This window comes from Sparus aurata, chromosome 19, assembly GCF_900880675.1.
Source record: "Sparus aurata chromosome 19, fSpaAur1.1, whole genome shotgun sequence".
NCBI classification, from domain to species: domain Eukaryota; kingdom Metazoa; phylum Chordata; class Actinopteri; order Spariformes; family Sparidae; genus Sparus; species Sparus aurata.
In genome coordinates this window covers 30,802,350-30,825,656 of record NC_044205.1, presented here as the reverse complement: position 1 = coordinate 30,825,656, position 23,307 = coordinate 30,802,350, and the positions used below count along the sequence as shown (strand labels likewise).

At 46.3% G+C, this 23,307-nt stretch overlaps 1 protein-coding gene across 2 annotated transcripts in view; it reads right to left on the bottom strand.

Annotated features, from left to right (window-relative positions):
* lama1 (laminin, alpha 1) overlaps positions 1 to 23,307 on the bottom strand; it is a 39,629-nt gene that overhangs the window by 5,997 nt on the left and 10,325 nt on the right. Inside the window, exons 13-50 of one of the 2 annotated variants that reach the window (XM_030397898.1) lie at positions 23,162 to 23,307; positions 22,949 to 23,050; positions 22,573 to 22,787; positions 20,566 to 20,677; positions 20,273 to 20,383; positions 19,943 to 20,070; positions 16,598 to 16,684; positions 16,308 to 16,519; positions 14,302 to 14,408; positions 13,995 to 14,175; positions 13,772 to 13,908; positions 11,252 to 11,485; positions 11,017 to 11,160; positions 10,341 to 10,520; positions 9,931 to 10,116; positions 9,689 to 9,816; positions 8,623 to 8,752; positions 8,393 to 8,533; positions 8,153 to 8,271; positions 7,931 to 8,020; positions 7,654 to 7,847; positions 7,409 to 7,551; positions 7,151 to 7,249; positions 6,885 to 6,996; positions 6,598 to 6,754; positions 6,264 to 6,474; positions 5,707 to 5,823; positions 5,468 to 5,631; positions 5,246 to 5,384; positions 4,942 to 5,044; positions 4,560 to 4,676; positions 4,211 to 4,393; positions 3,974 to 4,128; positions 3,600 to 3,743; positions 3,319 to 3,452; positions 2,728 to 2,881; positions 2,510 to 2,634; positions 1,049 to 1,199 (exon numbers count right to left, since the gene is read on the bottom strand). The exon at positions 23,162 to 23,307 is cut by the window's right edge and continues 13 nt beyond it. In XM_030397898.1, coding sequence (XP_030253758.1) covers positions 1,049 to 1,199; positions 2,510 to 2,634; positions 2,728 to 2,881; positions 3,319 to 3,452; positions 3,600 to 3,743; positions 3,974 to 4,128; positions 4,211 to 4,393; positions 4,560 to 4,676; positions 4,942 to 5,044; positions 5,246 to 5,384; positions 5,468 to 5,631; positions 5,707 to 5,823; positions 6,264 to 6,474; positions 6,598 to 6,754; positions 6,885 to 6,996; positions 7,151 to 7,249; positions 7,409 to 7,551; positions 7,654 to 7,847; positions 7,931 to 8,020; positions 8,153 to 8,271; positions 8,393 to 8,533; positions 8,623 to 8,752; positions 9,689 to 9,816; positions 9,931 to 10,116; positions 10,341 to 10,520; positions 11,017 to 11,160; positions 11,252 to 11,485; positions 13,772 to 13,908; positions 13,995 to 14,175; positions 14,302 to 14,408; positions 16,308 to 16,519; positions 16,598 to 16,684; positions 19,943 to 20,070; positions 20,273 to 20,383; positions 20,566 to 20,677; positions 22,573 to 22,787; positions 22,949 to 23,050; positions 23,162 to 23,307 — 5,492 coding nt within the window. The remainder of the gene's footprint in view (positions 1 to 1,048; positions 1,200 to 2,509; positions 2,635 to 2,727; positions 2,882 to 3,318; positions 3,453 to 3,599; positions 3,744 to 3,973; positions 4,129 to 4,210; positions 4,394 to 4,559; positions 4,677 to 4,941; positions 5,045 to 5,245; positions 5,385 to 5,467; positions 5,632 to 5,706; positions 5,824 to 6,263; positions 6,475 to 6,597; positions 6,755 to 6,884; positions 6,997 to 7,150; positions 7,250 to 7,408; positions 7,552 to 7,653; positions 7,848 to 7,930; positions 8,021 to 8,152; positions 8,272 to 8,392; positions 8,534 to 8,622; positions 8,753 to 9,688; positions 9,817 to 9,930; positions 10,117 to 10,340; positions 10,521 to 11,016; positions 11,161 to 11,251; positions 11,486 to 13,771; positions 13,909 to 13,994; positions 14,176 to 14,301; positions 14,409 to 16,307; positions 16,520 to 16,597; positions 16,685 to 19,942; positions 20,071 to 20,272; positions 20,384 to 20,565; positions 20,678 to 22,572; positions 22,788 to 22,948; positions 23,051 to 23,161) is intronic. The other variant, XM_030397899.1, reaches the window with a different exon arrangement.

The following is a 23,307-nucleotide window of genomic DNA, read 5'->3' as shown; positions in this document are numbered from 1 at the left end:
TGATGCTGATTTTAAGATAACGGAGATCAATGCAGCGGAGGCGCCAAACAACTGTCAAGAAATATGGAGTTACGGAGTGTAACGTCCGAAGATGGCGGGTCCAAAAAGACCGTCTGAAAACGCTAACAGTAAGAGAAAAGCTTATTGTGGTCCTCTAAGCGGCCGCTTCCAAGAGACTGACAGGAGGGTGTGTGACTTTGTTATTGAGAGACGAATTTTGGTTATCAGAGTCTTTTTCTGAAGATTAGTCTTGAAAAGAGGGGTCGTCTTATAATCAGGGTCGTCCTATATTCGGGTCAATACGGTAATTCAATGACGGTCCCTAAATCAGTCTCAGTGATTCAGCGCGGCTCTGGAGGTGAGCTGACCGTCCTCCTGCTGCTCACACTGGGTGAACCTCAGTAAAGTCGCGGTAGGACCCGAGTAAATATCCGCCGAATATCCAACCTGAAACTAACTTCACCCCGGTTCAATGAGTCGCCTGTTGCAGCCTTTGAATAGGATGACGAGGATTTCAGTCACTCAATTTAAACGGTGACTTGTAAAAATTATACAAATAGCAGTAATGACAATAATAATCGATTTCAAGATAACTTAGAGTGTAGTGCTTTCACTGTGTGCAACTTAAATTCGCCATTTGCCCCCCGTGATATTAAACCTACAGAAATCATGTCTTTTTTTTGTGGCAGCGCTGAAAATCCAGCAGCAGAATGCATCTAGAGGAAACACTGACACATCAGATAACCTTCAGCAACGACTGCAGGCTCTTTGGTGGAGCTCTGCTTTCAAAGTTCCGTCGTGACAACTAAATGGACTACTTGCGGAGTGACATGAAGACATGAATCAGAGGCACGTTGACAGCGGTGAGCAGTCATTATGACCTGTGCTTGCGCAACCCGTCCCCACAAAAAAAAACAAAAAACAGATTTGCATGATTTACGAGAGCCTCATTTTCAGGTCGGAAAAGCTGGATTTCCGGATTTATCCGGAAGAATCCCACCCCTGCACAATAAGAGCCTGTGTGTATGTGTGTGTGTGTGTGTCGTACAGTGTTGTTGGAGGCCAGGTACAGCAGTAACCCGCCTGGCGACAGAGTTTTAAACAGCAGGACGATGGAGGTTGAGGTCGCTCGCAGAGACTTCTGAACCAACGAGAATCCAGATCCATCAAAGTGGAAGGAAGTCTCCTCCGCTTGGGGACTGAAAGACAGACAGGTGGAGACAGTCAGACAACTGGAGATGGAGACATACACGTGGAGGCAGTCTTGTGTCTTCACAGGTCACTGGAAGGTCACTGGTTCGATTCCACTGGTCTGTAGTGTCCTTGGGCAAGATACTGAACCGCAAACTGTTCCTGATGAGCTGGTTGACACCTTGCATGGCAGCCGCCACCATCAGTGTGTGAATGTATGAATGAATTACTGTCAGTCCCTTTGGACAGAAGCGTCTGATAAATGTAAACGTTCTGTCAGTCCTACACCTGTGTTCGTACGGACGTGATGTCGGTCCTGCCCCTGTTCGTACGGACGTGATGTCGGTCATACGCCTGTGTTCGTACGGACGTGATGTCGGTCCTACGCCTGTGTTCGTACGGACGTGATGTCGGTCATACGCCTGTGTTCGTACGGACGTGATGTCGGTCCTACGCCTGTGTTCGTACGGACGTGATGTCGGTCATACGCCTGTGTTCGTACGGACGTGATGTCGGTCCTACGCCTGTGTTCGTACGGACGTGATGTCGGTCATACGCCTGTGTTCGTACGGACGTGATGTCGGTCCTACGCCTGTGTTCGTACGGACGTGATGTCGGTCATACGCCTGTGTTCGTACGGACGTGATGTCGGTCCTACGCCTGTGTTCGTACGGACGTGATGTCGGTCCTACGCCTGTGTTCGTACGGACGTGATGTCGGTCCTACGCCTGTGTTCGTACGGACGTGATGTCGGTCCTACGCCTGTGTTCGTACGGACGTGATGTCGGTCCTACGCCTGTGTTCGTACGGACGTGATGTCGGTCCTACGCCTGTGTTCGTACGGACGTGATGTCGGTCCTACGCCTGTGTTCGTACGGACGTGATGTCGGTCCTACGCCTGTGTTCGTACGGACGTGATGTCGGTCCTACGCCTGTGTTCGTACGGACGTGATGTCGGTCCTACGCCTGTGTTCGTACGGACGTGATGTCGGTCCTACGCCTGTGTTCGTACGGACGTGATGTCGGTCCTACACCTGTGTTCGTACGGACGTGATGTCGGTCATACGCCTGTGTTCGTACGGACGTGATGTCGGTCATACGCCTGTGTTCGTACGGACGTGATGTCGGTCCTACGCCTGTGTTCGTACGGACGTGATGTCGGTCCTACGCCTGTGTTCGTACGGACGTGATGTCGGTCCTACACCTGTGTTCGTACGGACGTGATGTCGGTCATACACCTGTGTTCGTACGGACGTGATGTCGGTCATACACCTGTGTTCGTACGGACGTGATGTCGGTCATACACCTGTGTTCGTACCTGCTGAAGCAGCCTCCACACTCTCCCTCTCTGCTGTCATAGTTCCACAGTCCGATGTTTCTCTCGTTGAGCGATGCTTCACCCAGACAGCCCTGGAAGGTGGAGGACCGCAGCGATGTGTGGCTCTGACATCACACACACACACACACACACAGTTATCACATGTTGACCATCAGACCAGCCCACACACCTGTCCACCTCGTGTGTGTGTGTGCTACCTGAGTGTGAGCTCCCAGTCCTCCGATGTGGATCACCGAGTTTCTGTCGATGTCTAAAACTCTGGATTGTCCTGGTGATGTTGCTGTCACCGCCGGCAACTGAGCTGTCTCCGACTCCAGCTGATGGACCGACAGAGAGCCATGGGCTCCAAACCTGCCGACATCATCACATGACATCATCACAAGACATAGCTACCTCAGACTCTAATGTGTGTGTGTATGTGTCATCCACCCTGATTGGTGAGTTATCGCCAACTTTATCCTTCAGTCGTTTAAGGAAGTGTTTCCCAACCTGAGGATTGGGGTCCCACAGAGGCCGGCAGTGACTGTTAGAGGTTCTCAGGTGATTACATGAGCAGAAAAATAAAAAGTATTTTGATCTGATTGGTCAAATTTGACCTCATCAACCTTAGATCCTGAGTCAGAGGTACAGGTGTGATCCAGCTTGTGATGATGAAAACTAAAATCACTGATGATGTCATCACAAATATAAATAAATGAAGAAACTTCAATATAAACCGAAAAGACCCTGGGAACACCTGTTTGATGATGTCATAATCATGACATCATGTTGTTGAGGTGTGTATTTACCGTGTGGCGTTGATTCTGGTCCATCTGTTGTTGGTGATGTCCAGTCCAGGAAAGTCCAATCTGGTCCTGCCTGAGCCCACATCCCACAGCAGAGACACCTTCCCATCATGCATCTCTACAGCCAGGAAGTCCACCTGAACACAGCAGGTAAACACAAACAAGAGTTACAGGACAGAGACCAGAAAACATAACACATGCCTTCCTATCTTGCACCTGTACGGCCGGGAAGTTCATCTACAACAGTAGCGTGTGCACTGTGTGTAGTACTGTGTGTTTGTTACCGTGGTGTTGCTGCCCAGGTAGAACAGCAGGTTATCTCGACTCGTTGTCTTCAGGATGAGACTCAGACTGTTGAAGTTACTCGACTCAGTCTGAGGTCTGTAGGATCGAACACAGTCTCTGTCCGCCTGCACCGCCACCTTAATCTGATGACATCATCATCATCATCATCATCATCAAGTAGCTGTTGTATTGCACCAGTGAACAAACTCAACAAGTAAAATCCTCCTTGGATTTTCAACATTTTTCCTTCTGCTGCATTTTATCAGATCACTGTCAAACTGTTGTGCTAATGTGGTGCTAACAAGCTCAAATTACTCTGATAAATGCTAACATGGATTCGACAGATCTTTGAGGACTGTGTGTGTTTATGTACCGAGGCAGCCTGTCTCCTGGCCTGATCGATCAGCTCCCTGATGTCAGACAGATTCCTGCTCAGTGTTTCTCCCAGCATGCTCAGTGGCTTTATCCGCTCCATGAGACGCTCTGTGCGATGCTCCACCTCCTCCAGCTTACGCTGCGCCTCATTTGCTGTGCACACAGGAAACAGGAAGTGTTACCAGCTAATAAAGGTGTTAATGTTTTTGACTATAAAGCGAAGCTGTTGACCAACCTGCAGTGTGTGTGTGAGTCACCAGCTTGTTGGTCTCTCTCACTGTGTTGTTGGTGTTTTCCACCACAGAAGAAGAATTGTTCAGCTGCTGTGTGAGTGTGTGCAGCTGCTGCAGTGCCTCCTGCAGGCCGGAGCGAGCTGCTGCGGCCTGAAGCTGAACCTGCTGCAAGGGCGAGGACGAACCTGATGGAAGACAACCAGCAACTCGTTAACACATCGAATTGTCAGCGTGTCATATACATTAATACAGTCATATAAAAGTTGTCATATATTGCTATATGAGCAGATTGATCGATTGATTCAAACATCAGAGCATTAATACTGTAGGAGGCGGAGCTTGAACTCTCACCGTTAGAGAGGCTGTGCAGGTCTTTGATTGGCTGATGGAGGAGGAGGCTGAAGTTTTGAACTCTCTCTCTGACCAGCCCCAGTCTGATGGTTACCATGGAGACGTTCAGCTGCAGGTCTGGAAGACAGAGAGACAGACAGAGAGAGAGAGAGACAGAGAGACAGACGAGCAGAGACACAGACAGAGAGACAGACAGAGAGAGAGAGAGACAGACAGAGACACAGTTAGACAGCAGGTGCCAGTAAGTAAGAAGTAAGAAGAAGAGGACACATTCACAGTTGAATGTGATGAAATGAGACATGTGTTAATGTGAAGAATCTCACACATGATTAATGACATCATCAGTTCTTCCCTCAGGAAACAGTTTAAATTAAAATCAGACCTTCAGCCGCTTCGATGATTCTTCGACTTTCTTCTAAAACAGCTGAGCTGATGTGCAGTTTGGCTCCGCCCTCCTCCGAAAGCGGCTGCTCTGAGTGGACAGTCTGAAACACACACACACACACACATAAGACCTGTGCAACTGCATTGGTTCAGTCGGGGGTCATCATGTGATGTCATCCAGCAAATGACTGCATCAGATAGCAGCATGAATGTAGGTGACTCTTTAATGTTACACACACACACACACACACACACACACACACACACACACACGAGTGTTTTCAGGCTGAACACACACTAACCATGTTGAGAGTGAGGGAGGCAGAGGTGTGGGCGATCGAGGCAACCTGCTGGGCGGCATCAACTCGCTCTGTAATGTCACTGTCAAGCTGAACCAATCGGCTGCCGTTCTGAGACACATTACACACCGACGACAGAGAGCTGAGGGAGAAGGAAACAGAATTTAACACACACACACACACACACACACACACACACACACACACACACACTCACTCACTTACCTGTGCAGGGAGAGGGCGTGGCTCTGTAGCATGTGGGTGTGGCTTTCTGCACGGTAAACATTCTCCAGAGCGTCCGTCATCTTTAGTCCAACGACCAAACCATCCACCTGTTTCCTCAGCAGGGGGCGCCACTGATCCAACTGACCGCTGAACACCTCCACCTGCTGCACACACCTCATGTTATTATTGATCCATCATCAATATCTGATCATGATCAGATGTCTGACTGTTTGTCTTACTGAGGTGGTGTTTGACAACTCCTCCATCAGGCTGACGGTGTTGTCCAGCAGCAGCTGACTGTCCTCTATCAGTCCATCCACAGAGAAACTGGAGACAGACAGGTTCTGATGGACAGACTGGAGTCACACAGAGAGACAGACAGGTAGTGAACATCAGCTCAGCTGCTGAAAAGTTTCTTTAACAACAACCAAGTGTGTGTGTGTGTGTGTGTGTTTACCTGGTGGCAGTGCAGCAGTGTGTGTGTGTGTGTGTGTTTACCTGGTAGCTGTGCAGCAGTGTGTGTGTGTGTGTGTTTACCCGGTAGCGGTGCAGCAGTGTGTGTGTGTGTGTGTGTGTGTTTACCCGGTAGCGGTGCAGCAGTGTGTGTGTGTGTCTGTGTGTGTGTGTTTACCTGGTAGCGGTGCAGCAGTGTGTGTGTGTGTGTGTGTGTGTTTACCCGGTAGCGGTGCAGCAGTGTGTGTGTGTGTGTGTGTGTGTGTGTTTACCTGGTAGCGGTGCAGCAGTGTGTGTGTGTGTGTGTGTGTGTGTGTGTGTATGTGTGTGTGTGTGTGTTTACCTGGTAGCGGTGCAGCAGTGTGTGTGCGGCTTCCAGCAACGCATGTGTTTGTGCGTTTTGTTTTGCGGCGTCGCTCAGCTGCATGTGTGTGTCCTGCAGCGTTTTCATGCCAACAGTGAGGGAGGCAGACAGGGGGCGGAGCCTATTATCAACGGCCACCCTGCTGGACAAGAAGTCCTTCTGCAGGAGGTGAGCGAGAGACCCTGCGAGACTGCATAGAGAGAGATCAATGACACACACACACACACACACACACAAACGTCTATAAAGTCAAACATGTTGACACTTCAGGGTCGTTATAATAAAATAATATTTTGAAACACACGAGACTCACCTGAACTCCTGATTGGCTGCAGCTTCAGCGGCCGTTAGGTCGACACCTCTGATGGTTTCCAGCATAGACTCCACCTCCTCCAGCAGAAGCGTCTCATTGGCTGAACTGAGCTCTTCTTCTGTGGTCTGGTTCAACTGCCCCGCCTCCCTCTGAAGCACTGGGCCAATCAGATTTAAGAGTTGCGTTAAGTCACTGTAACAGTTCTGGTTATGATGTCACTGATGATGCATCACTGGCATCATCAGGATCACGTTGTTGCTGTTGTTGTTGTTGTTGTTGTTGTTTACCCCAAATGTTGTTCTGAAGGACGCTGATGGTCTCCAGCAGCAGTGCACCCTGGGAAACACTGTCCTTGGTGGACACACCCACTTTCTCCAGTTCATCAGATAGATGGGTGACCTAGCCAATCAGGAGACAGAAAGTTTATGCACCTCAACTCCAACAGTCCTCTGCAGTCTCAACAAAACTAAAACCTCAGTGTTTACAATCAGCTGATCATGATCAATATAAATATAAGGCATTATGAGCAGTTATCAGAGTGGATCATGGGTACCTGCTGCAGCACCGTGCTGAGGTCAGAGGTCACATGATTCAGCTCGTCTTCCACTCTGGACAGACGCAGAGCAACGGAGCCATTTTCTGACAACATCACCTGTATGAATACACAGCAGGTAACATGTTACCTTATATGGTCATTAGCCCACAGTCAAACGCTTCCCAGGTGAACATCATCATAACGTGTGGAACATCTGAACATTGAATTCCACACCAGCAGAGGGCGCCCCCATGTGGTGTGTGTGTGTGTGTTTACCTGGACGTCTTTGGTCCGGTTCTCCAGCAACACCAGCTGACGGTACGGTGCCATGGCAACGCTGCTCAGGTTGACAGACAGGAAGTGGTTGTGTATTTTTTCCAGGTCGTCCAACAGAACGCCGGTACACTCATCATCGCATGCTGCAGTCACAAACACACACATCAGCTCTGATGACAGGCAACATGTGAACCTGTGTGTGTCTGTGTGTGTGTGTTTATCTGTGTGTGTGTGTTATTACTTACACACACACTCTCCTCCTTGCAGGATGTGCCTCTCGTCACACTGGTCACACGACTGACCTTTGACCCCGACCTTACACTCACACCGTCCAGTCAGAGCATCACACAGCGGCCGCAGTGAGCCCCAGCCGCTGCAGTTACACGATGAACACACCCCGCCTGGTGACGACGGGTTACCATAGTAACCAACAGAGCACCTGCAGTATGACAGCATACAGTCAGTGTGATGTCACTTCCTGTATCATCCACCAGAACCAGGTGATAACGTGATGACTCTGACCTCTCACAATATCTCCCCTCGTATCCGGTCTGACAGGCGGTGCAGCGGAAGTCACCGAGCGCTCCCTCTGACACACACGTGGGGCTGAAACTACACACACACACACATGCACACGCACACACATGCACACACACACATGCACACAAACCCATCATAGTCAATAAACTGAAATAAAATTGACCCAAAGTTAAAATGTAAATAAAATCCAATGTGCACCGTTACCTGTTGTCCCGTAGGGGGCAGGCACACAGCGAGCAGTCACTGATTGAACCACCAACATTCCCATAATACCCCGGGGCACATAGCTCGCAGCTCCGCCCACTGGTGTGATGCTGACAGCCCTATACAAAAAAAATAGAAACATCCATATTCATAACTTCTTCACCTCAATGTGTGTACGTGCACGTGTCAGCATGTGTTAGCATGTGTTAGCATGTGTTATCATGTGTTATCATGTGTTACCTGACACTCGCCAGTCTCCATGTCACAGCTTTCACTGTGGTTGCTGCAGCGACATCGAACACATGGACGAACAAACTGCGATTTCTGACTCTTAGACGAAAACTCAGACAACGGCTGACGGAAAAAACCTGTCGCACACTCCTGCAGAAAGACAGGTCAGAGAGACAGGTCAATGAGAGAAACAGGTCGAACAGAGAGACAGGTAGGTGAGGTGCAGTTATTAACCTCACCTGACAGGACAGTCCTGTGTATCCAGGTGGACAGATGCAGGACTCAATAAATCTGGCCACGCCACCTTTGCCAGGTAGCCCCTCCCCCGACTCTGCCTCCACTGCCGTTTCCATGGTGATGTTGGAAATTCTGAATGAAAAAACACAGACAGGAAATGAAATGATGACATGCCTGCTGATGTCACTGCTGCTGCAAGCAATCATCACAGTGATGACACATATACATACTGTGTATACTGTACATACATTGCACATTACATTCATTACATTACACATACACAGTATATTACAGTATTTGAGCAGTATGTACAGTGTTGTTGGGCCTCATGCCACATGGCTAAAACAAACTGTAAAGAAAATCAAAAGCCTAACTACTAGAGTCTTATCAACCTGAGGAGTCAAGAACAAAGGGACTGAGCCAACGGCCAAAAGGTGTGAAGAACCGTAACTCAAGGTATGACGCAGTTCAAAGGTCAGGAGACCCCTCTGCACGTCGCATTCCCAGGGTAACGTGATGCTGTGAAGAGACTCCGGGTTTATCCAGCGGTTACCGTAAGGGTGTAACTTTGTCTCGTCCAGCGCGAAGTGAACTTGGCCTGGGCCGAGCGGAGTGAAAACGTTTCTCAGAGACTGTTTTTGTTTTACTGTTTTTGTTGGAAAATTCTTTATTACTTTTTGGATCCAAAGAGGAAAACTGCTCAACCCAGTCGTTCCTCACCGCCTGCAGAAGGAAGAGATTATCTGCAGGGCAACACACACGTAATCCTGTGAGCGATCTGTTGGAGATTTATAGTTAACGACCCCGTTATAACATAAGATATGTGTGTCTAGCGACATTCCCTTTGTTGACTTCAGAGGCGGACTCCTCTCGGTAGCACGACTACCTTTTTGGAACCTCCAAATTCACCTCACTACACGAGCATGCGAAATTTGAACAAAGACGACGTAACCGTGGTTTCATTAACTAAAATAAATTAATTAATAATAACATTTTAATTAATAACCAATAATCAATATCGATTCCCATCAGTATATATACAGTACACAGTGTATAGAGTATTTGTACCTGCTCTGCTGCAGTCTGGTCCCGTATGATGCCTTGATGATGACGTACTCAATGTTACTGAGGACCGACATGAAGTCGGCGCGACTCACCGACTTCTCCGACACCGAGTTAAAATACTTCCACTTGTGCTGTAACACACACACACACACACACACACACACACACACACACGTTATAATAAACGGCCCAATCATTTCAGTTTCAGTTGCTCTGTTTTTTCCCATGATTCTCAGCAGCAATACCTCTGTCATCCTGATGACATGCTGTGACCTGATGCCGTTGCTAGGAGCAACCATGTCAGTGTATATCACCAGCTTCCTCAGGCTCCCACCCCTCATCAGGACTTGAGGTTCTTGATTGGACAAACCCGAACCATCCTCCGCGTAAAAGGTGATGATGTAAGACAGCAGACCACCATATGACAACAACTGCAAAATAAAGTACGCATGACACAATGTACAAGGTCTCATCAGGCCTGTCAGTCAACAGAGTGGGCAGCAGTATCATCAGGCCTGTCAGTCAACAGAGTGGGCAGCAGTATCATCAGGCCTGTCAGTCAACAGAGTGGGCAGCAGTATCATCAGGCCTGTCAGTCAACAGAGTGGGCAGCAGTATCATCAGGCCTGTCAGTCAACAGAGTGGGCAGCAGTACCTGTTGTCCTTCGAACTGTGGGGGGAGTCTCCAGTAGAGCGGTCCGGCCAGCCTGCTGCTGTTCAGCTGTCTGGTGTCGAGCAGCATGTCGCCGCCCTGCTGGTAGACTCCTGATACGACACCCTGCAGGTGCGACTGAGTGACCACTGACAGGAGAGCAGGAGAACGAGCCAGGGTGATCTATGGAGGTGGGTGATATCAACAGATGTCTCTTTAACGTCAGCAGTAGAACTGGTAACTATGTAACATGTGTATAAATATACTGTTTGTATCGAGCCGAGGTGGTTTAACACTTTATGAAACCCATAAAAATGATGTGGGTACTTCACTAGTGACAAGTTGTGTTATTGTTTTCTGTGTCATATGATCACCTCATTGATTAGTTATTACTTTCACACATCCTGAAGTTCCCTGTCAGTCAAGCTTTTATTGACTAGATGACAGTAACAGGTGTTTCTGTCCGGTTCTGACAGAACCAGTTGTGTTATTAACAACCAGGTGTGTTCTTTTCACAGAACACACCTGTGAGCTTCTTTCTTAGAAATAATTAACATTATCTTTTAAAATGCTGCTTCTCAGTTCTCACCTCAATACATACAGGTGCACTGTTAAGTGCTGTGTGTTGATGTTGTATATGTACAGTATACATGTAGTACAGGTGTGTACTTGTACTCACAGGTACTTTGTAGAGTCCTCCCTGCTCCTCACAGTCTCTGCTGTGTCCTGAACAGAAACACTGAGAGCAGCCGTCTGGATTCTCAGGTGACAGAGCAAAAAAACCTGAGACGCACTCCTCACAGCGCCGCCCCGACACGCCAACCTATTGAATATATACGTTATACATTTATTTATGCAGACACTCAGTATATATTTATAAATACACACCTCACACCTGTAAAATCTATACGTACCTTACACACACACTCTCCTGTGTGTCGACAGTCACACACTCGCAGCGTCGTGTTGCAAAACTTCTCGTCTGTTCCCGCCTGGTCACAGCCGCACGCTAAGCATGCTGGGTAACCATGGTAACCAGGTGCACACAGGTCACATGACTTGCCTGAGAACCCCTCTCTGCACAGACACTGCCCATTGGTTAGATTACACTGAGGGGCGGAGCTTCCTTCTGTGCTGCAGCTGCAAGGCTACAGAGACACCAGGGTGTTAGTGTATGTGTGTGCATGTATTTCCTGTGTATATGTGTGTACTTTGTGTGTATCTAGTGCCATAAGTATCGGCGGTGCAACAGGTGCTCACTCTCTCTCTGTCTCTCTGTCTCAAATTCAATTCAGTTGGCTTTCTTGGCATGAGGTAACACCGTACATATTGCCAAAACAAGTGTTTGAAATTCAAAATAATAATAACAATAAAGGAAAACAATATTTAAAATAAATGAGTTATACTGTATGTATAATATGTATAACTTGTGATTGACTCAATCATAGTCACATCAGGACTGTAATAACAAAAAGAAGAAAACAACAAACAAACAAACAAACAAAAAAATATTGTCACTTCCTGTCTCTCAGTCTATGGCAGGCACAAAGACTGTGTGTGTGTGTCTGTGTGTGTGTGTGTGTGTGTGTGTGCGTGCGTGTGTGTGTGTGTGTGCGTGCGTGCGTGCGTGTGTGTGTGTGTGTGTGCGCACGTGTGTGTGTGTGTGTGTGTGTGTGTGTGTGTGTGTGTTGGTGTTGCTGGTGGTGTTTGTGTGCGTGTGTGTGTGTGTGCGTTTATGTTGATATGAGAAATAAGTAAATAAATAAATGAATAAGTAAGAGTGAAACAATTAAAAACAAATACAAAGAAGTAAATTCTGAGTAGTTTCTCAGGTTCCACTGGCTGTCCTCAGGTCGTGACATGAGATGATGAATTTGGCTGCAATGTTCTCACATTTGGGCATTTCCCCAAGTAAATATGGGAGTTTCTCCACGTTTGTTGTGTGTTCAAATTCAGGGTGTATTTGTATTATTTTGGGAAAGTGTTGATTTCTCAGAGCCTGGTATTTGGGGCATGAGGTGAGGAAGTGTTTGTTTGTCTCCTATCTTAACTGCACATTTACTGTTTGTGTACATAGATTTGATTACATCATATGTTTTTCCTCCAGTGCCACTGTTGAGCAGTCTGTAGAAAAGACCCTCATGCCAGATGGAATCAAAGGCCCTTGTGAAGTCAACAAAACATGCGTAGGCCTTTCCTTTCTTCTTGTCTAATTCTTGCTCGATCAGGGTGTGGAGGGTATAGATGTGATCTGTTGTCCGAAAATTTGGTAAGAATCCAATCTGGCATTTATTCAAAACATTCTGGTCATTGATAAAACTGATAAGTCTTTTATTAATAATGTTGCAAAAGGTTTTTCCCAGGTTACTATTTACACAGATTCCTCGGTAATTATTAGGTTCATATTTATCAGGAAAAGTGCCAGCTGCTAGAATTATATTAAAAAGTTTGAGTATAGCCAATTTTAATATAATTTTGGTAGCTTTCAGGGATTGGATGCTTTCCGTCAGTTCCTGCTCTGTTATTGAAGCATCTAGAGGGTTTTGGTTGTCTTTAATTGCTAATTCTAAAGTTTTCCACTTGGCGTGTGTTTTGTTTTGGTCACTGTTCTTTGCAAAATTGCTGTATAATTCAGTAAAATAATTCATCCAAATGCTGCCATTTTGTATTGCCAATTGATCTTGTTGTGTTTTGTTTAGAGTGTTCCACTTCTGCCAGAACTGGTTTGACTCTAAAGATTCTTCTATTTCAGAGAGCTGGGGTCTGCTGTGTTGGTCTTTCTTAGCTCTCAGTGTGTGTTTGTATTGTTTTAAGGTGTCGTGGTAACGAAGGCGTATATTTTGGTTATTTGGGTCTCTATGTTTTTCGTTTGATAACTTTCTTAAAGTTTTCCTTATATTTTTGCAGTCGTTGTCAAACCATTTGTTATTGTGTGTCTGTTTTGGTTTATGATGTTTTCAAGTTTGATAACTTTGCCAATTTATCAAAAATTGCGTAAATTTTGCCCACAGCAGTGTTTACACCATCATTATTATGGGGAAATGTTTCAGAAAGAAATAAATCGATTGAATATTGGATTTTGGAATTTTCAAATGCCTTTTGGTAGCTCTCCATGCTGTCTGATTTCCATGTGTATGAATGTGTGGTGTTGTACAGTTCACTGGGTTTAGAGGCCTCATAGTTACTGTGTTCCCTCTTCAGATAGACCGTGATCTTGCTGTGGTCTGAGAGGGGTGTGAGTGGGTTGACTCTCTCTCTCTGTCTCTGTCTCTCTCGCTGAGTGGCTGTGTGTGTGTGTTAAAGCGCGTGTGTGCGTGCATGCAGTGTGCACGAGCGTGTGCTTGTGTTCAGGGCGGGGGTGGGGGGCACAAAACCAATCTTTGCACCGGGGCCCATCACCATGATGTTACGCTACTGTGTGTATCTGTGTGTACCTTGCAGCCAGTTGTGGGGTCATGACCCCAGTAGCCTGTCTCACACCTGTCGCAGGTGTCTCCCTCAGTGTGGGCGGGGCAGATGCACACACCAGTCTCAGGGTCACAGTTCCCTCCGGTGTGATCACAAGTGCATGCTGGTAAGAGAACAGATAACAGCCAATCAGAGTTGAGAGAGAAATGACAGCAGTCAGACCAACTGTCACCTGTTCTGTTTGACTACCTGTGCAGCCGTCGGCATCGAAACCATAGTAACCATGGCTACAGCGGTCACACTTCTCTCCAGCCACGCCCTCTACACACTGGCACCGCCCCTCCTCATCACATGACTTGGAGAGAGATCCTGATTGGTTACAGCCACAGACTTCACAGCCCCGCCCACTCTGCAGCCCAAAGAACCCCGTCTGAAAAAAATTAAACAAACACATAAATACATTTAGAAAAATGATTAATAAGGAAAAAATATATAATCATGAAGATGCAAATTTAAATTCTGCTGAGCAAAGTGTGTGTGTGTGTGTGTCTCTCACCTGGCAGCGGTCACAGGTGCGTCCCGTCACGTTCTCTGTGCATGAACACTGACCTGTTGTGACATCACACACACTGGAGACGGTGCCTCTTTCATCACAGCCACACTCTGAAAGAAAGGAGAGAGCCCCGTCCACCATCAGTCTGACTCTCAAGCCCCGCCCACCGCCAGTCTTACTTTAAAGCCCCGCCCACCACCAGTCTGACTCTCAAGCCCCGCCCACCGCCAGTCTTACTTTAAAGCCCCGTCCACCACAAGTCTGACTCTCAAGCCCCGCCCACCGCCAGTCTTACTTTAAAGCCCCGCCCACCACCAGTCTGACTCTCAAGCCCCGCCCACCGCCAGTCTTAAGGCCCGTTCAAGTTGAACTCCTGCTGACTGCCTGCAACAGTGAGATCTGCTGGTGACTGCAGGGGCGGGGCTACAAACGCTGCTATGAAAGTTGGACACTCTCTATGTGACGGGAACAGAAAGGGCCAGTGGTAGTACAGATAACACTGCAGTTGAACCTGTGTTGTCTGCATGCAAGACCCAGCAGTTAACCACTTCTCTGTCATCACACAGGTAAGGTGACAGAACTGAGCAGTTTACTGACGACATCTTTCAGGGTTGTTGCGTTACATGAAGGATTTTATAGGTTTATTCATGTCGACTATCTCATAGGTGCAGCCACACGGCTGCTACTTATATGAAAGTATGTGATATTTGAGTAGAAAAGAGGTGCTTATGGATATGAAAATTCATTGAAACACATGTCATATACTTCAGCATAGATAAAAGCCAATTAGGGCAAAGTCCTGACGTCATGAAGGTGGGTCTAGACTCGTGCAGCACCTGGAGAGCAACTGCTCACCTGCTCTGCAGCAGCCTTGCTCCCACGATAACTTAAGGTCATGTGACATAGAAGGCGGGGCAGAAACCACTCCCATCCAGGCCATCGTGGACACATTTTAACCAGCATGCATCACGATTTCGGCTGCCCTGCACAGCACTGCGTGATCATGAATTCACCTTTACTTTAAAGCCCCGACAACTATCACCCTGACTATGAAGCCCCGCCCACCATCAGTCTGAGTCTTACTGACGGAGTTTCTCTCGTTTCACCTTTAATGTTTCAACGTTTGAGAAGAAAGATACAAGAAACCACTTGAGGAGAGAGGAGATGAGGAAATCTGTTTTTGAAGAAATGATCCTCTGCAGCGTCACACTGAGACAAGTTTGTTTCTGATCACATGTGTGTTTGTGAGTCTGCGAGTGAAGTCGGCCGTTTGGATGCAGCCTCGGTTTGCATCATTCTGTGCATAAGGACGGTTTTAATGATGTAAACATGAGAATAAGGATAAAAAATGGATTTATTACTTCAAATCAATATCAGATAACAAAGCAGCTGATATAACAGGTTAACATTTCTAACCAATATATAAAATCAATGTTTTAATTAACCTTTAATAAACTTTATCATTAAATTTAAATACTTTTAATGACCTCACATGGAGGATTTACATTCATTGGTTAGCTGAAAATTGATCAGACAATGATGGTTAATAATTCTGATGATTTCTTTATGACAGTTTCAGCAGATTAATCATGATGCTGTGGTGGCTGTTGCTAAGGAGGCAGAGCAGGTCGTCCAGCAATTGGAAGGTTGCTGGTTCAAACCCCCGGCTGCTTGTCAAAGTGTCTTTGAGCAAGATACTGGACACTGATGAGTGGTTGGTACCTTTTGTGGCAGCTTCCGCCATCAGTGTGTGAATGTGTGTGTGATCAGTGAACGATCAGTAGACTGACTGCAAAACACTGTAGAAATGCAAGTCCAATTAATAAAGAGCCAGAGCCAGAAGCAGACTGCACTTTGGTGATAGCAGCACACAGTCTTGTATTTATAACAGCAGGAATGTTGATCTTTTCAAATCCAGATTAGATTTGACCTCTGACCTCTTTGTTCTGCTGCCACATGACTCTATGTGTGTGTGTGTCACTGTGTGTGTGTGTGTGTGTGTGTCTCACCCTGACAGTCCTTGGCGTGCACTGCGTCTCCATAGTAACCTGGTTGGCAGACCTCACACTGTCTCCCAGCAGTATTACCAAGGCAACGCAGACACTCGCCAGTGATGATGTCACAGTGCCCCGCTTCGCTGACATTCACATTGCCGTGACACTCACAGCGGACACATGTCCTGCCCAATACTTGTGGGTTACCATAGAAACCACTGGCACACCTGGAGACACAGATAGACAGGTGTCAACAGAAGGTCTGTCATTTTTGATTGGTGGACCATTCTGTGAATCGTCCTCACCTCTCACAATTCGTTCCTGTGTATCCTTCCTGACACCGGTCACATGACACCTGGCCGGACGGCTCCAGCACACAGGTGGGACTGAAACTGGATCACACACACTGTCAAACCCTGGATACTAATAAAGTTAAATTCAGTTCAAATTGGAGGAGTCATGACAGAAGACGCACAGAGAGGACTTTTACTGAGGAGCAACAAAAATCTTCCCGACTGGAACAATAAACTGTCTGGTTGATCACGGCCCAGGACAGAACGGCTCTACAGTGGCTGATTAAACCCGCCAGAACATCACTGGTACCATCTACAGAGCATCAATAACATCAGTGAGGCGAGACGTCTGTAAAGAGTCCAAAGATACTACAAGACAACATCCATCCAGACAGTCTGTTCACCTGCTGCCAGCTGACAACAGATACAGAAGTGTCAGCAGACAACCTCCAGACTACACAGCAGCTTCACTCCTCAGACTGAGAGACTCCTGAACTCATCTTCATAAACGTGACACAGTACAGAGAATGTCAACACTGTTGTTCCTCTGTGGATGCTTGCTGTACTTTACTTTAGAACTTTACTTAGCTGTAGAGAACTTTATTTAGCTTTAGAGAACATTTAGCTGTAGAGAACATTATTCAGCTGTACAGAACTTCATTTAGCTTTAGAGAACTTCATTTAGCTGTAGAGAAGTTTATTTCACTGTAGAGAACATTATTTTGCTGTTGAGAACATTATTTAGCTGTACAGAACTTTATTTAGCTTTAGAGAACTTCATTTAGCTTTAGAGAACATTATTTAGCTGTAGAGAAGGTTATTTAGCTGTAGAGAACTTTATTTAGCTTTAGAGAACTTTATTTAGCTGTAGAGGACTTTATTTAGCTGTAGAGAACGTTATTTAGCTGTAGAGAACTTTATTTAGCTGTAGAGAACATTATTTAGCTTTAGAGAACATTATTTAGCTGTAGAGAACGTTATTTAGCTTTAGAGAACATTATTTAGCTGTAGAGAACATTATTTAGCTGTAGAGGACTTTATTTAGCTGTAGAGGACTTTATTTAGCTTTAGAGAACTTTATTTAGCTGTACAGAACTTTATTTCACTCTAGAGAACATTATTTAGCTGTAGAGAACATTATTTAGCTGTAGAGGACTTTATTTAGCTGTAGAGGACTTTATTTAGCTGTAGAGAACTTTATTTAGCTTTAGAGAACATTATTTAGCTGTAGAGAACGTTATTTAGCTGTAGAGAACGTTATTTAGCTGTAGAGGACTTTATTTAGCTGTAGAGAACTTTATTTAGCTTTAGAGAACATTATTTAGCTGTAGAGAACGTTATTTAGCTGTAGAGAACTTTATTTCACTCTAGAGAACATTATTTAGCTGTAGAGAACGTTATTTAGCTGTAGAGAACGTTATTTAGCTGTAGAGAACTTTATTTAGCTGTAGAGAACATTATTTAGCTTTAGAGAACATTATTTAGCTGTAGAGAACGTTATTTAGCTTTAGAGAACATTATTTAGCTGTAGAGAACATTATTTAGCTGTAGAGGACTTTATTTAGCTGTAGAGGACTTTATTTAGCTTTAGAGAACTTTATTTAGCTGTACAGAACTTTATTTCACTCTAGAGAACATTATTTAGCTGTAGAGGACTTTATTTAGCTGTAGAGGACTTTATTTAGCTGTAGAGAACTTTATTTAGCTTTAGAGAACATTATTTAGCTGTAGAGAACGTTATTTAGCTGTAGAGAACTTTATTTAGCTTTAGAGAACTTTATTTAGCTGTACAGAACTTTATTTCACTCTAGAGAACATTATTTAGCTGTAGAGAACTTTATTTAGCTTTAGAGAACATTATTTAGCTGTAGAGAACTTTATTTAGCTGTAGAGAACTTTATTTAGCTTTAGAGAACATTATTTAGCTGTAGAGAACGTTATTTAGCTGTAGAGGACTTTATTTAGCTGTAGAGAACTTTATTTAGCTTTAGAGAACATTATTTAGCTGTAGAGAACGTTATTTAGCTGTAGAGGACTTTATTTAGCTGTAGAGGACTTTATTTAGCTTTAGAGAACATTATTTAGCTGTAGAGAACGTTATTTAGCTGTAGAGAACGTTATTTAGCTGTAGAGGACTTTATTTAGCTTTAGAGAACATTATTTAGCTGTAGAGAACGTTATTTAGCTGTAGAGGACTTTATTTAGCTTTAGAGAACATTATTTAGCTTTAGAGAACATTATTTAGCTGTAGAGAACGTTATTTAGCTGTAGAGAACTTTATTTAGCTGTAGAGAAGTTTATTTGGCTGTAGAGAACGTTATTTAGCTGTACAGAACTTCATTTAGCTGTACAAAACATTATTTAGCTTTAGAGAACATTATTTAGCTGTAGAGAAGTTTATTTGGCTGTAGAGAACGTTATTTAGCTGTAGAGGACTTTATTTAGCTGTAGAGGACTTTATTTAGCTTTAGAGAACATTATTTAGCTGTAGAGAACGTTATTTAGCTGTAGAGAACGTTATTTAGCTGTAGAGGACTTTATTTAGCTTTAGAGAACATTATTTAGCTGTAGAGAACGTTATTTAGCTGTAGAGAACGTTATTTAGCTGTAGAGGACTTTATTTAGCTTTAGAGAACATTATTTAGCTTTAGAGAACATTATTTAGCTGTAGAGAACGTTATTTAGCTGTAGAGAACTTTATTTAGCTGTAGAGAAGTTTATTTGGCTGTAGAGAACGTTATTTAGCTGTACAGAACTTCATTTAGCTGTACAAAACATTATATAGCTGTAGAGAACATTATTTAGCTGTAGAGAACGTTATTTAGCTGTACAGAACTTTATTTCACTCTAGAGAACATTATTTAGCTGTAGAGAACGTTATTTAGCTGTACAGAACTTTATTTCACTCTAGAGAACTTTATTTTACTGTAGAGAAGTTTGTTTTACTGTAGAGAACTTTATTTTGCTGTCGAGAACATTATTTAGCTGTAGAGAACTTCATTTCGCTGTAGAGAACTTCATTTCGCTGTAGAGAAGTTTATTTCGCTGTAGAGCAGTTTATTTCGCTCAGTGTTTAAAATAAGCATGACAAATAAAGAACTTGACCATTTTAGGTCATCTTTGAATGTTTTAAACTACAATTACAAACTGCTCCTTTAATGAGTTTTTTGTGGCCTTTTTGGTTTTTTGACAGAACAGCTTGGAGAAATGAGAGGAAACCGGTTGAGGGAGAGGACGAGTGAGACTCAGCAAAGGGCCCCATGCCGGGACTCGTACCCCGGGCCTCTGTACATGGCACGCCCGCTCTACCAGCTGAGCTAAGCGGCGCCCCCTTCAATGAGTTTGTTTAGTCCGAACCTGTTGGACGGCTCCGGCAGAGGACATGGACACAACCGACAATCATCTCCTGTCCCTTCTGTGGCATCACCATAGAAACCAGGAAGACACTGATCGCAATGAGGACCAGTGGTGTTATGGTTACAACCCTGAAAGACAAACAGACATTTAGTCAGTGTCTCAACTGATGCCACCTGTTGAGAGAACATTCTCCCTAATAAGGAGGAGGAGGGCTGCAGGTGGTTACAGCGAACACTGACTGACTTAACAGCCGATTTAAAATGTGGCTGGTGACCTAAGAAAGAAGTGATCAGTTCGGCCACTGTGGTGCTCTGAACATTTAACACTCACCAGACAAACTCCATTGATGTCGCACTCTGTGGCGTGGTCGTAACACTCACACTGCATACAGTTTCCTCCAAACAAAACTCCTCCCACCCTGTAGAAACCTGGGAGACACATCTACACACACACAAAAAACACACAAAATAGGTTTACTAAGATTGTTATTATCATCAGAACTAACAGTACAGTACTGAGTGCCATATCACAGGCAAGTGGACTTGTTTGTTCCAGTTGCCTACGATATAGCACCACCATGACCTTCAGCAACACTAACAGTAACGTAATAAAGAAGTACTGACCTCACAGGAAGTGCCGCTATAACCCCATGGACATTCACACATCTCCACACCAACCGCCTGAACGCCCGAAACTGAACCAGAGTCAGCAAAGTCCAGAGACACAGAACTGAGACTGAGAAACAGACAGATCAGAGAGAGAGACAAGTCAGAGAGAGACAGACATTGTCCTCTCGGTGTGTTCAGAGCTGAGCTCATCATACTGAACCGCCTCCACGGACTCCTTCAGTGTCACCAACAACTTTGACGGATGCTGACTGTTGCGTCCTGTGCATTGACCACAAAGCTGCACTTGAACACACCTCAAAGATGCTCGCTAATACCAAATAACTGGCACATTCTGCGCCTGTGTGAGAGGAAATGACTCTCCACAGCAGCAGGTGGCGATCATCTGTATTCATCAGTCTAAAAGAGAAACCGGAAGAATCCAGATATACAAACTGTGGTTCTGATAACGCAGTATTTTTTTTTTGAGCTGACCAGCCAATCAGAGTGAATGTGCTCCACCATCAATTCAAGTTGCTCAGTTAAAGCCACCAAGAAGGACTGGTGTCAACATTCTCTATGACCAGGACCACGGCCAAGGACCAGAACAGAGACTCAGATTACAGCCGAGGACTGGAACAGAGACCAGGACCACGGCCGAGGACTGGAACAGGGACCAGGGCCACGGCCGAGGACTGGAACAGGGACCAGGGCCACGGCCGAGGACTGGAACAGGGACCAGGGCCACGGCCGAGGACTGGAACAGGGACCAGGGCCACGGCCGAGGACTGGAACAGGGACCAGGGCCACGGCCGAGGACTGGAACAGGGACCAGGACCACGGCCGAGGACTGGAACAAGGACCAGGGCCACGGCCGAGGACTGGAACAAGGACCAGGGCCACGGCCGAGGACTGGAACAAGGACCAGGGCCACGGCCGAGGACTGGAACAAGGACCAGGGCCACGGCCGAGGACTGGAACAAGGACCAGGACCACGGCCGAGGACTGGAACAGGGACCAGGGCCACGGCCGAGGACTGGAACAGGGACCAGGGCCACGGCCGAGGACTGGAACAAGGACCAGGGCCACGGCCGAGGACTGGAACAGGGACCAGGGCCACGGCCGAGGACTGGAACAGGGACCAGGGCCACGGCCGAGGACTGGAACAGGGACCAGGGCCACGGCCGAGGACTGGAACAGGGACCAGGGCCACGGCCGAGGACTGGAACAGGGACCAGGGCCACGGCCGAGGACTGGAACAGGGACCAGGGCCACGGCCGAGGACTGGAACAGGGACCAGGACCACGGCCGAGGACTGGAACAGGGACCAGGGCCACGGCCGAGGACTGGAACAGGGACCAGGGCCACGGCCGAGGACTGGAACAGGGACCAGGGCCACGGCCGAGGACTGGAACAGGGACCAGGGCCACGGCCGAGGACTGGAACAGGGACCAGGACCACGGCGGAGGACTGGAACAGGGACCAGGGCCACGGCCGAGGACTGGAACAGGGACCAGGACCACGGCCGAGGACTGGAACAGGGACCAGGACCACGGCCTGCAGTTTCCCACTCAGCTGAAAACACTTCATCAGACTGGACCTCCAGTGAGAATCGACTGGAGTCCCAGTCTGATGAATCCAACAGAACCACCTGGGGTCATCAAACAGACTCTCCTCGACTGCAGCTTCAGATTATGTTGGGCTTTCTGCTGAGGATACAGACACAGAGCTCACTCTGGTTATACAAAACAAATCAAAACCCTGTGGACTTGATGGACCATCTTTCTTATAGTTGGAGCTCTGGGGTCTTTTGAACCACCACCTCAGGCTGCCAGTCCACACACACTGTCCCCGAACTCCACAAGAGCCTGGTGATTCGAGCAGGATCAGAGTCTCACTGATACTGTGGAGCAGTTTAAACAGCTCAGAAAAATGACATGTCTTCCGTTTGTGCTGTAAAGTGACAAAGTTAACAAACAGTCTGACAACACTTCACTCCTTGTAACCAGATTACTTTGTTCTTACTGTATCTGTCCGTCAGCAGAGTTGTTCAGGTGAACTCTGACCCTCAGTGATGTCACGTCAGCGAGGACTGACAGCACGTCATCGCGGGTAACGTGAAGGCCAGTCTGAACATCCAGGAAGTGTCTCCCAGCCATCTCCACTGCAACCGAGCGCTCGGCCAATGGAGAGAGGAAAAGAAGTAGAGGAGGCGACAGACGAAGAGCACGGCCATTTCCCTGGAGACGAGAGAGAGATGTAGTCTTTCTAGATGCCATGGGTGTAGTTCTTTAACATTAAAACAATTCAAAACTTACATTTGTTTTTTATTAACATTTTGAACATGTTTTAACATTAAAGATAATTTACAAGAACTCTTAAATACTGTGTTTGCTCTCACCTCAATGATGATGTCAGAGTGGGCAGGCAGTGAATGGTCTTCATTGTCCAGTGGGATGTCATAAAGCACAGAGAAGTTAAGAAAACCTCCATAGGACACCAGCTAGAGACAGACAGGCAGACAGGCAGAGAGACAGACAGTTAGACAGACGGCTAGACGGTTCCTGGTTACAGAGTGATAGAATAATGACCAAATATGGAAATGGTGGCTGACCTTGTTGCCAAGGAAACTTTTGGGCGCTGCCCACGACAGCACATGTTGGTGGGTGTAGCCGGAAGAAGTGTTGCCGGGGATGGGGAGGTCGTTGCCATGGATGACAGGTGTTGTGTGGAGGGACTGAGAGGGGCGGAGCCAAGCAT